General features: G+C 39.1%; 2 protein-coding genes across 2 annotated transcripts; one reads left to right on the top strand and one right to left on the bottom strand.

The window, feature by feature from the left end:
* Nucleotides 1-102: 102 nt before the first annotated feature.
* Nucleotides 103-9,089, top strand: tepsin (TEPSIN adaptor related protein complex 4 accessory protein). Its single transcript, XM_039665171.2, has 13 exons — nt 103-260; nt 943-1,015; nt 1,109-1,200; nt 1,367-1,460; nt 1,743-1,810; nt 2,084-2,165; nt 2,950-3,018; nt 3,130-3,318; nt 3,394-3,559; nt 4,413-4,526; nt 5,065-5,143; nt 5,281-5,415; nt 6,181-9,089. Exons 1-13 carry the CDS (start codon nt 222-224, stop codon nt 6,679-6,681), a joined length of 1,701 nt encoding a protein of 566 aa, XP_039521105.2. The 5' UTR covers nt 103-221; the 3' UTR covers nt 6,682-9,089.
* Nucleotides 7,758-12,089, bottom strand: LOC120474685 (protein VCF1). The gene is made up of 4 exons (XM_039665176.2): nt 11,938-12,089; nt 11,328-11,449; nt 10,521-10,632; nt 7,758-9,431 (listed from the first exon to the last, which is right to left on the bottom strand). The coding sequence occupies exons 2-4, from the start codon at nt 11,357-11,359 to the stop codon at nt 9,192-9,194; spliced, it is 384 nt and encodes a 127-aa protein (XP_039521110.2). The 5' UTR covers nt 11,360-11,449; nt 11,938-12,089; the 3' UTR covers nt 7,758-9,191.
* Nucleotides 12,090-12,136: the final 47 nt, after the last annotated feature.

Genomic DNA, 12,136 nt, shown 5'->3' on the forward strand with positions numbered 1-12,136 from the left:
GATTGCATTGAACAGATCTTTCAGTCATTCAAATATTTCTGAACCTGTTCACTGAAAAGATTCGAATCACAAACCGTTCAGCGCTGTGTCAAATCCAGAGTGGGGGAGCTAAACAGAGGTCCGTGTGATTGAGGATATCCTCGGGCAGGCAGGATCCGCACGGTCACCCGCCCTGTGAGCAATGGTACATAGACCAGCGAAAAAACACAGATTTCTCCATCATGGCTTCATTATTGGAACGTTTGAATTTCCTACAAAAAGTACGTATTCGTGGCAACAGGAATATTATGTAATTTCAGCAATATTTTACGCCTAAACTAGTTTCCTACGTTGTTTACTGTATATCTGGCGTTAGCAGCAGTTGAATAGACTGTATATATCTGCGTATAATTGATATTTCTGTTCACAGACACTTAAAAATATACGACCAAAATACTATGGTACTTCCATAGTGTTTTGAACATGTACCGTAGTCCTAACGTCACCTTGTTTTGTTTTTTTACTTGTACCATAACAGCTACATGAGTGCCCATGTTCTATATTAAAACTAGTGTCATATAATGGAGTGTTTAGCCAATAAATACCATGTTACATTCATTGTATATAGTTACCTGTCATGGTATCATGTACCATGTTCATTTAGGATGTTAATGCACAGTAATTATAAGAATAATAGACACACACACGCATACAGCGAGTTAAAAAGTCACCATGAAAGCAAAATTCTTTAATTCTTAACATTTTATGGAATATTTCAGTATTTATTGATTAATCTTTTTTTATCTAGGCCTATCTTTTTTTTTCATGTGTCCTCATATTCTTTAATCAAAAGAATTTCGAAGAACAATAGCGAAGAAAAGACTATTACAACTTCCATTTCAAACTGACTTTAAAGGTGACTCTGGGAAGAGAGATTTCCTCACCTTTGTTTTTGTGTCTTAGGTGCCAACACTTATGCGGGCAACATCAGATGACGAATCGCCTTGTCCCGGCTATCTTTTTGAGGAAATCGGCAGTATCCTTTTTGAGGCATTACAGAATAAAATAGAGTAGGGTAGGATACAGAATTCTCTGTCATCAGTGGACCTTGACAGTCATGGTAACTAAGAAATTTCCCATGAGTCAGTGGGTTGCTGCCAGTGTCTTCTCGAGTACCTCTTGGAGAGACTACAGGTGGACTCCTGCTACGTCAAACTTAAGGTACGACAGAGTGGTGTGGCTCAGTCTTATTTGGTTTGGTAGGTTCAAACCCTGCAAAGGCAAAGGGTAATTCATTAACCCCCTTTATTGAGCTCAATGTTTTGAAGTATTTTTGATATCTTAAGTTTGGTCTGTGGTGTTTATTGTGCGTTTAACCCTGTCCAAGGTCCTGAAGATTCTCCTGCATTTATGTGGCCATGGACCACCTCACTTCCTCACAGAGCTACGGCGGAATGCTACATTTATACAGGAAGTAATAGGTAAGCAGGTCTAAACAATTAAAGGAAAACACTGGAGCACTTTTTAAAGGAAGTCATATTGGCTGATTCTTAGGAGTCAGTGTACACACATAAAACCCTAATGTTTAAATCATCAAAACCAGAGCATCAGTAACTGAAAATCTTATCAAGATGCAGGGATGTTTGCAACCTGCTTTGTTATATTCAATGAGATAAAAATGTAGTGTATTATTTATAAATTGATCGAGTAATGTTTTGAGTTTGAGTCAATGAAAAAGGGTGACTGTATTCTGTCTTTCTTAGTCTACAGCGGCCCCCCGGACCCCATCCATGGAAGTGCTCTTTTCCAGAAAGTCAGAAGCTCGGCACAGGTAAAACTTTCACTCCTTGCAGAAAAATCAATATCATTGACCCATTAAACTCCAGTTAAGTTCTTTTTGTAGTCTTTTATGTTGACCTTCTGTTTATTTCTTGAATTAATGATGTTTTACATTTTATGGTATATCTAGAAAACAACCATAGATGCACTTCTATTCATAAAGAAAATGAAGTATATCATTAATACAGCAGGGATTTACTCTTCTGTCTATTTGTTGTTTGTTTGTTGTTATGTCTGAATTGAGCCAGCATTTGTTTCCATACAGGAGTTGGCTAGCCTACTATTTAATGATACCATGTCCTCAGATTCTGGACTGTCTCAACACAAAAAACTGACACAATCTGTGGGTGAGTGCTGTTTTGGTATTTTCTCCATATGCTTTTTTGTTTTTATTTTGGAGGTCTTCTACAATAGGTTTACATCAATACAAGGTCAAAAAAACACTTATTTTCTCATAATATACATTTCAGCATCACCTTTTTTTTATCACAATGTCTGAAACCAATGTCTGGTTTGATCAAGGATCCGGTCTCTCTAAACCCCTCTGCTCTTATTGGTCAGATGACCCAGTCTGTTGTGATTGGTCTACCTCTTCTAGAGCACGTCGGAAGCCAAACGCCTATTACAATATCTGAATTTCAGCTGCAGAGGCTTTCTCAGAGCATGATACACAGTGATACAAACAGTAACAATGGTGTCCGTTTCATCGTATCAATTCGACCGTGAGTCTTCGGTGACAGCAATGTGGATCTTCTTGACATATCAAAAGCACAAACTAAACTCTTTCTAGCATCAGCTACAAGTACAGTGTTTGAAGGCGGGTCAAGCAGACACTGTTCATGCAAATGCAGACAAGCGTTATGCAAATGTGTTACAAACCTACGTAGGTTCGAGCTGGAAGTAAGACTGGAATTACTGACGACTCGTTTCAGACAGTTCACAAACGGTTCTTTCTTTTGGGAGACATTAACTCCATTTTTCCTGCACTTTGATCTTTGAAACTTGTTTTACATTCCTAAACAGCTTCATAACACTAACAAGGTATTATCCAAAAAAGTGTCATAGGTATACTAGTTAAAAAAATGTTAAATAGCTATAGTATGTAAATAATACCAAGATTTCTGTGTGCAGGAATGGGCTCAGAGTCGCACAGGTCTGGCATGCAGGGGTTTGGATACAGCCCAGGAAGGAAAGAGTCCAGTAAGACACAGACATTTAATGTTATTCATCCAAGTCCTGAGCTCAACACTAATATTTACAACTGGAAGGCATTCTGGTGTGTGTCCTGTCTCTTTTCCCTCTCTCGTTCAGGTGGAGGGACTCTACTGGACAAGATTCAGAAAGCTGCCGAGGTGGTTGCCAGCGCTGTCCTTCCTCCAACAGAGCATCCTGGCATCCGTCTCCACGATAACCACTACCACGCTGTGGTGGCGCCCTCTGCTACTGTGGAGATGGCAGTGCCAGCGTGTGCCTACAGAATCCCATCCCACGGCCACAGAAGTGAGCCATGCACCAGGTTATAAAAGCAGTGCATGGTAATAGTTTCAAAGAAATGAGCATTTCTCCTTCTCTTAGCATCCCACAGGTCTCCAGGGCATGCTGGTGGAGGCTGGGAGGAAACGGACAGTGGGCACAGCTCGTCCCAGGAGACTGCGGAAGCCAGTCAAGCCTCGCTTGGAAGAAGCAGTAAGTCGGGCAGCCACTCCGGGGCGAGTCGGGAGAGTGGTGACCTATCGGAACGGTAAGGGACAGACTGCTACAGGGCTTCTGTTCTTGTCATATGGTGAACACACATTGCTTTCTCAAGTGTTTGAGGTCATTAACGTCAGGTCATTGCATCACCAAGGGGCATTTTAATGCTGGCACCTCATTTCCAGAACTAAAATAGCAGCATACAGAGTCATGTCAGATGTCATTTGTCATATTTCCCACAAAATCACAAGATATAAATATTATACATTTTCGGAACATTGAAACATGGCTGATAATTAAGCATAAATACTCATTATCATAATGAATCAGTATGTTTGAGATTGTTTTTTTTATTAAAATCTGCATGCATTAAAGGCAGTATAACAAATATTACCAGAAGTCCTTTATGTTCACTGAAGCTGCATTCATTTTAATATATTTCTATTTGAATATATTTTAAAATGTAATTTATTCCTGTGATGTCAAAGCTTCAGCATCATTACTCCAGTCTTCAGTGTCACATGATCCTTGGGACATAATTCTAAAATGCTGATTTTCTGTTCAAGAAGCTTTTTTTAAAATCTTATTATTATATTTTTTGGGGAATTCATGATAATTTGTAAAACAATTGTTTAGACAGTTAAAAAAGAACAACATTTATTTGACATAAAAATTATTTGTAAAATTATATTGTCACTTTTGATCAATTTAATCTTACTGACCCCAAACCTTTGAACAGTACTGTACTTTTTTTCACATAGTGGTAATAAAAATGAACAAATGGGCATCATGTTCACAAAGCAAAATACAGTACATTCATTTTTTTTTCTTTTGATGTTTTGTGAGATTCACATATTTATTTTGATAGTTCTCATATTTTACTATTTGTTCTTTTAAATCAGTGTGGAGGCCATTCAGTTGGGGGACTGTGGTCAGGAGACGGCGCTTATCAACCGACTGACCAATGGATCTAAAGTCTTCCTGTCCAGAGAAGAGAGCCAGTACTTCATCAAAGAGTAAAAAAAAATGCATATGAGACATGTTCTTGATTTTTTTTTTTTTTTTTTTGGCATTAGTGTTGATCATTACTGATCTGCAATACACCCTTGGATTATAATGTCAGTGTATATAGTTTTCTTTTCACAGATGTGTAATCCAGTGGATTGATAAATTGATTATGTTTATTTCATTCTTGGATATTTTTTCCATTAACTTACTTCATCATTCTCGTTTATGTAAGTTTATAAAACCATGATGAAAAGGAGGCAGGACGAAGAATATCTTATGTTTCCTGCCCCCTCCACAAAGGGATAAAAATCAAAAATAAACTCAACATATCAAAAGACTCAACATATCAAGTCCCCGTCAATACATGATGATAACTTATGAAACAAACCAGAAACCAAAACATCAACCTGAAACCGATTTCGAAAGCAAAAGCAAACCATGATCAGAACCATCATGATCAATTTCTATAAATATTCATCCAAAAGACAAGCAAACCATGATTTTGTTTTAGTTAAAATTTGAGTTAAAATAACTGTTTTCTTTCAGATGCTCAACTCTCAACTGTGAGGTGGTTGTTGAACTTCTCTGTCGCAGACTTCAGGACCACACACAAATCATCCAGATGGTAATGTTTCCTATTCTGTAACATTTAGGCTCAGCATTATGATTTGTTTAAATAAACCTAAATTGTTTTCTTTAACTTGTCTGAAACATTTGTTTTGATAACGCACAGCATAACCCATTTGTGTTTGCTTCCCGCAGAGAGCGTTGTGTGCTCTGGCCTGCCTGATGTCTTCAGACTTCCTCTCTCTAGATCATATTTTCAATATCACACACAAACGCCTCGAACAACTTAGTGACGGAACCGCAGGCCCTGTTGCCAACAAGGCAACCAAGGTACCGTCACCAAAACCATGTGTAAATGAGTGGAAGCAGATCATTCAATAATAATAAAGCCCCGCGGCCCTCACTCGTCCTGCTCGCCACAGTAAACACAATGAATGGCGACTGTAGAACGCAAAAGCCGAATCCCGGTCATTTTGAGCGATCTCGAAACACATCACGGAGACTCACTAGTAGCCTAGACTTGTTGTTTAACTACTGCGCTCTGTTAGCGATAGGCGTGGCCTCCTAGGCCAGCGAAGCAAGTGCATTCTGGGAGTTGTTGTCTTTCATCCATATAAGCCAAATTCAAAAATAATTTCACATTTCTTCAACATAAACGACCCATTTAAATACACATTCATCTTTCCAGAAGTGAAGTATCCATTTAAAAGTGAATGCGGCCATTTGTAATTTTAATGTGTGAGACTTCCAGTTATTTTAACTTCTAGATACAAAAACAGTCTGTTATGCTGCTTTATATTGCAAAATTGTAATAATAAATTCCCCAGAAATAATTCACACCCATGGAATACGCAAAAAAAGGGGGGGAGAGGCCTGGCTGAAACAATGTTTTTTAAATATTAAAGCATCAAATCCTACTCTAGCAGATCCCAAAAACAAAATCAAGACTTTGTAAAATGGTATAATATGGCCTCTTTAATAATAATTAATACTAATACAGCTAATATTTACTGATAAGCACAATTGCCCTTGTTCTATCCTCTTGTAATTTTGTGGGACTAACAGATTCTTTTTTTCTTTTTTTTTAAAATCTAGCTCCTAAGGCAGTTTGAGGCCTTGCTTGATTGCGTCACAAATCCCAGGTGTGACCATCCTGGGCGTCCAACCTTCGCCAGCTCTTCACTTTCAGACCAGCCCTCCGAATCTATGACCGTCCCCTTTGTTCCAGGACAACTTGGAGAAATCACAACCTCAGTTATCCCATCAGAGGAGACCCCATCTACACAATACCCACAGCATAACAGCGCTACACCTGGGTCTGATATGACAAGAGAGCAAGAAGAGGGGAGAACCAGAAACACGAACACCTCCAAGATCTCAGAACCACTCAGACTGTCGCTCTTCAGTGGAATGGAGCTAGTGAACAGAAGCAAACCTGTGTGTTTGGTTGAGCCTGTTCCTGTCGAGTCAGACGCCCAGACAAGTGTAGAAGCCACTACAGGCATAGACTGTGCGAGTGAGAAAAGCTGTGAGAGAACTACAGGCTCACCCACATCAAGTGAGCAAGTGTCTGCTTTCTCCTTTCTTAATCTCTGATGCCAACTTTCATCCACGGTTTCATCTAACCTTCCATTCAAGTTCACGTGATTCAGCCTATGAGTGATTTCTTCTTGCACAGAATCAGCTTTGCATTGAAAGACATTTTTGAATGGAATGGTTAACAACCTTGTGATATTAAGAATAATAATAAGTGACTACATTTACATGCACAATCAAATATTAGCCTGCAGTAACGTGATCGCCATGACCCGATTAGACCAATATTCTGGTGGTTTCCAGAAATCTGAAGAGCTGACGCTTGTATTAAACATAATTTTGAGTCACTTAAACACCTTGTTAGGAAAAGCATTTTTTTTTAAACAGAAACGCTAAAATAAGAAACTTACCGACCCCAAATTTTTGAGAGTTAGTGTACATATTGCATGTCAATGTGCTCTTGATGAGTTGATGTCAATATGCTGAATTACTAAGAAAAAAATCCAGTATTTCCACCAGAGAGTAGCAGAAAAAGAACATGCATGTATTTGTTTATAAGCCGACTACATGGATACAGGAATATTCTAGTTGCTGTCAAGGATTTCTTGTGCATGTGAATGTGGTTACTGACTTAACCAGTGCTTATGGAGATAACATGCAATTGCAACTGCAACTGCAACGTACTCTTTACGCACCGTCTAAATGCTGCTAGAGGTTCACATTAAGGCTGGGAAAAATCTTCATGATCAGTATGGTAAGTCTCTTCAAATCATTCTGAATTCTTTGCGATGCTTTTGAGAAATAACTCAGGACACTTTTCAGTTGAGGTGTTTAACACGAGTGTTACTGAAATGATTGCTACTATTTGCACTAGTCTTTCCTCTTACTAAAAGCACTTATTGTGTGCATTATAAAACACGGTAAGAACAAACATTAACACCTACATAGTCAAGTTTGATCAGAATACATCCTGCCAAACCATTGTCTACCTTGTGTGCACTGCAAATATATAAAGAATTATCTTGTGTGAAAATGTTACAGCAACTTATAAAACTAAAGCCATGAGTTTTGAAAGGCAGGTTTGAATACAAATGTCCATTCGGAGACTGAAACGGGAATAAAAAAAACGATACATGTAATTAGAAAAAGTCTTTATTTAATTTACATCAGAGGAAGAATTCATAAAATAACAATGATTTCAAATATTGTATATATGCTAGCTATGCATTATGTACAGTCCTACATACAAAACAATGGTGACTGCAGGGACGATTTTCATCATCGAAAGCTAATAGTCTTTCACACAAAGCACAGTGCCTGGGTTGTACAGTATTGTGTGCACTGAGTAGTTGAAAGTGTAGAGATCACCTGCTTGAAATGATGTAAGCATCCTCATACAACTGTTTGGACTAAGCTGAAGTTTAGTTGAGGATGTGTATCTAAAAAGGACTGAACTATACTTGGGCATACTAAATTTAGGAACACTACCATTCCAGTTTGTTTTCTCATTCTGAAAATGAATCAAGCCATCATATATATTGGTATATTAACATTTTATGGTAAAATATTTAGGATTTTGTGGTGATATGACACTGTTGAGTGCTTAGTTAGGTGCAAGCTAATTTTAGGTCTGCCTGTAGAAGACTAGTCCTCGTATTACATTGAGTGAATGATCTAAACTAGCGCAATTTTAATGCTCTGATCATTTTAAAATTTAATCATGGCTTTCAATTTGCAGTCACTGGATTTAAACACTAATTCGCCTGTCAGTTGGCTTACACCTTCTCTAAGAGTACTTCAGTATGTACATTAGCAGACCTGAGTCTAGCATGCATTTTCAGAATAGTCTCTCTACAGTGTGATGTGCTAGTATGCGTTTCCTCGTCTAAGGTAAAGGTAAAGATATTTTATTTATTTTTTTAAAATCGACGAATCTGGCAACAAGTTCCTCATTTGAAGTCTCAACCTTCATGGCACACAGGGAGAAATCCTCTAGACCTGAGTTTTGAATATGTAAGCAATCATCAAGCCTTCCCCCCCTCCAAAAAAAAAAACTTCCTGAAAGAGTCCAAACCGGCATCTTCTGTAAACAACAGCATTATATTGATCATCCTGGAATGACTCCAAAGCAGGGGATATGCAAATATAATCACATGGTTTACCTCAGCTCCTAAATAAAGGACATTATTTTATTTATTTTTCCTTATCTAGACCAACCAAAGAGTGTCAAAAGTGGCCAAATGCATGTGTCTGAGTAAAACATGACCCAGAACCGCAGTAGCACCATGTGTGAGTGTCTCGTAAAGGGGAAAAGCTTACAAGAACTTGATGTTGTTGTTTTTTTCAAGATAGTTCTTTTATATAGCACCTATGTGAAGTTCATGGTCAACACATCAAGTAGAGCCCCACATAAACACTATGAACATGAAAAAGTGCTATAAGAAAGAACATAAATGCATTTAGAGGGCCTATATTTGTGCCAGGCCTTAAAGCGACCCATAAAATCCCTCTAAAAGCTCCCTAGTACATTGTTCCTTAATGCCAATGGGGGCTGGAAGAGTCACTGTCCATCACGTTGGACCTTGCTGACCACGAGTTTGCAGGCTACTGAAGTGGGCCTCCTTCAAGATACGGTTGATGTGATCATAGGAGATGTTGTGGCTCAAGGAAATGGCCGGCTCTTCTGCAATAGTGGGGCTGCAGGGAGCCTGGGAAACAGGGAGTCCTCTTTGGTCGGTCTTCTGGGTGCTGGAACTGGCACCTGCCATGCGGTCCGGACTGCTAATCCCACTGCTGTCACTGCTGGAAGACTGTTGGGGAAAAAAGATTTGAGGGTTTCTGTGCTGTACCACTTCTGGTTAAAGTTTCCAATCAAAAATGTCTTACAAGTGGGCTGTGTCAACTGTCAAGTAATAAAATACTCAAAAAGAGACTAAAGGTGATGATACACAGGGCAACTTTTTGAGCAATGTTGTTGGGCAATCTTTCCGAGCAACTGTTGCTTGAGTACTTTCCCATTGAAAATGGGCAATTCATTTCTATCTGGATAATTTAGATCAGTCATGGGCCCTGTGTCTCATCTAGTTGCCCGTTGACGGCAACATTGCTCAAAAAGTTGCCCTGTGTATCATCACCTTCAGGGTGTGTTCACACTTGGCATATTTTGTTTGATTAAAACTAACCCTGGAGTGATTGCGGTTCATTCGAATAAGTGTGAACCCCGGCGCGGCAGAAAAGATGGGTCTCGGCCCGCTTTCAAACGAACTCGGTTTGATAGAAAATATGATTCCAACACGGACCAAAGATATGTAAAAGGATCAAAAATGGGACATGATGTCACAAGATACGACCGTAAAAAGAACAGAATGCTGAAGCATACCTGATATTAGTTGTTACGGTCGCGATATTGCCGCATCTAAAGCGTCTCCTCAGAGCAGATCTTCGTTTGCGCGTGTATCGGATGGATTCCTGCTGCTGTTTCGACTCCTTTACATACTTTATAAGCTTTTCAAGAGTTCTAGGCTGGTCAAAATACCATCATATGTTGGCTACGCACACACAACGAGCGCATTTATCCCAGCACACAGCGTTGTTTTGGATGTTCAGCAAGTTCCATTGCGAAACGTTATAAAAGCCGACCAATCAGGTTATGAATGTATCCCTATGACTTTAGGTTTGCCAATGTGAACTCTTAGCGGACCAGGACTACAAGTTTTAGTTTTTTTAGTCCAGACAAAACAAACCAAACTAGAAGTGTGAACAGGTTCATTCATCACACTGGAAAAGTCAAATACCTTCCATTTGATACAGCTTTGGAATCAGACTTAACTCCATACTTTTGAAAGAGCTAAGTGTGTGAATGAACGTCAACAGTTGTGCCAAATGTTTTGTCTTCTTACCTCAGAGTCCCAGACATCACGGCCAACCTCAGGAAGAAAGGAATAACCCCCAGACCTCTTTGCCTGGGGTAAGACCTGGAGTTGCTCTGCATCACAGCTGCGTCTGCGTTTTCTGTTGACAGAGACCATCACCTTTGACTACTCAATTCAACATGCATGGAAGAATTCATAACCGCAAGGTCTGTTTTAGCTGGTTCAGAATCATTTGCAAGCCTTTTTAGTAGTACGTGTACCACTGAGTGTCACCATTTCTTAAACCAGGAGTCTGAATGTAATAATTAACTTAATAGAAACTAAATATGTTCCAAATAATATTTAAATACATTTATAATATTAAATCTTCACAATATAAATTGGGCTACAACAAGAAACTAAATAGATGCCTTTACAAATTCAGGATGGATGTCCCTTGCACGAGGATAATTACATTTGGGGGGGGGGGGGGGGGGCGTGGATTGAAAAGAACGAATATTGAAAACTGTCTTAAGAAATGGAGCCCTGCAGACTTGATTGCAACCATTAGTCATCAATATGTCCACTGCAGGATTATGACTCAGATTTTAAGAATAAAAATGTCATCAACACTAGAGCTATCAAAGCCTGATGTTGGATAATAGCACGGACTCATTTAACCGATATAGTAGTAGCTAGTCAAGAGGATCAGGCTTCTAAAAGAACATCTAAAAATAGCCACCACCAGACATGAAGTACTGACAACAGCAGCCACATGGATGTTGGCGGCACATGCGTTACATAAAAGCAACATGAAACATGCGTGCAGACACAATTATAAGCAAATGATGTTACCTGCTTTCTGTCAACATGTCGTATCTGTGCATTTGACAGCCAAATAAGGGCACACAACACCTCTTCGACTCAGAAACCACCGGCTTCTTTTCAGCAAAATGAAGGGAACTGTCAAGGTTTCCCTATATGAAGAGCGACATGACACATTGAATACATTGTGAGAAGCTGCAGACACGTTTACATTGCAGTACAGGTGTCCAGAAAACATAATATTAATATCTATTATTAGCCTATTTTGCATTTAGGTGCCTTCGTGAGATACACTGGGCTATTACATTCATACTAGAAAAATGATCTGCATAGAGTGACGGAGAACGAACCACCATATCTATATAGAATTTAAATGTAAACGTTTAGTATTAATTGACATTATTGAAACAAAATGGCTAATGGGCATTAATCACACTGATACAAAACGACACTATGTTGCCATGTAAAAATAGTGCGTTCAGGGTGTCAAGCTGAAAGACAGATAACCTAGCACAATGCTATGTGTAGTTCACTTTACTTCCTCCTAGCGATCAACTGTTCCTACTACAGAAGCAACGAAGTGATTTAAACGGAATAAATTGAGTTTGTGAAGAGACGAAATGGGTGTTATGTACTCTACCTCTCTCTGTTCACAGATGGATCTTGAGTTCAGTCATTTTCTGAAGTTACAACGTATCCATTTCGCCGGATCTCATTCTTTCTCTCACTCACTCGCTCGCTCGCTCACACTTCCATCTGTTGCTGTCATAATGACGTAGCTTGCGTGCCTTTGAGAGAGGGGTGACGTACAATTCGCACGTAATGTTTTATTTTTTAAT

This window comes from Pimephales promelas, chromosome 17, assembly GCF_988280905.1.
Source record: "Pimephales promelas chromosome 17, fPimPro1.hap1.1, whole genome shotgun sequence".
Lineage (NCBI taxonomy): Eukaryota > Metazoa > Chordata > Actinopteri > Cypriniformes > Leuciscidae > Pimephales > Pimephales promelas.

Coding starts and splice junctions, on each gene's coding strand:
- LOC120474685 (XM_039665176.2), bottom strand. CDS start 11,359: ATGCACAGATACGACATGTTGACAGAAAGCAG. Junction 10,633..11,327: donor GACATGTTGACAGAAAGCAG/GTAACATCATTT, acceptor CTCTGTCAACAG/AAAACGCAGACGCAGCTGTG. Junction 9,432..10,520: donor GTGATGTCTGGGACTCTGAG/GTAAGAAGACAA, acceptor TTTCCCCAACAG/TCTTCCAGCAGTGACAGCAG.
- tepsin (XM_039665171.2), top strand. CDS start 222: ATGGCTTCATTATTGGAACGTTTGAATTTCCTACAAAAA. Junction 261..942: donor GTTTGAATTTCCTACAAAAA/GTACGTATTCGT, acceptor TTTGTGTCTTAG/GTGCCAACACTTATGCGGGC. Junction 1,016..1,108: donor TCTTTTTGAGGAAATCGGCA/GTATCCTTTTTG, acceptor ATGGTAACTAAG/AAATTTCCCATGAGTCAGTG.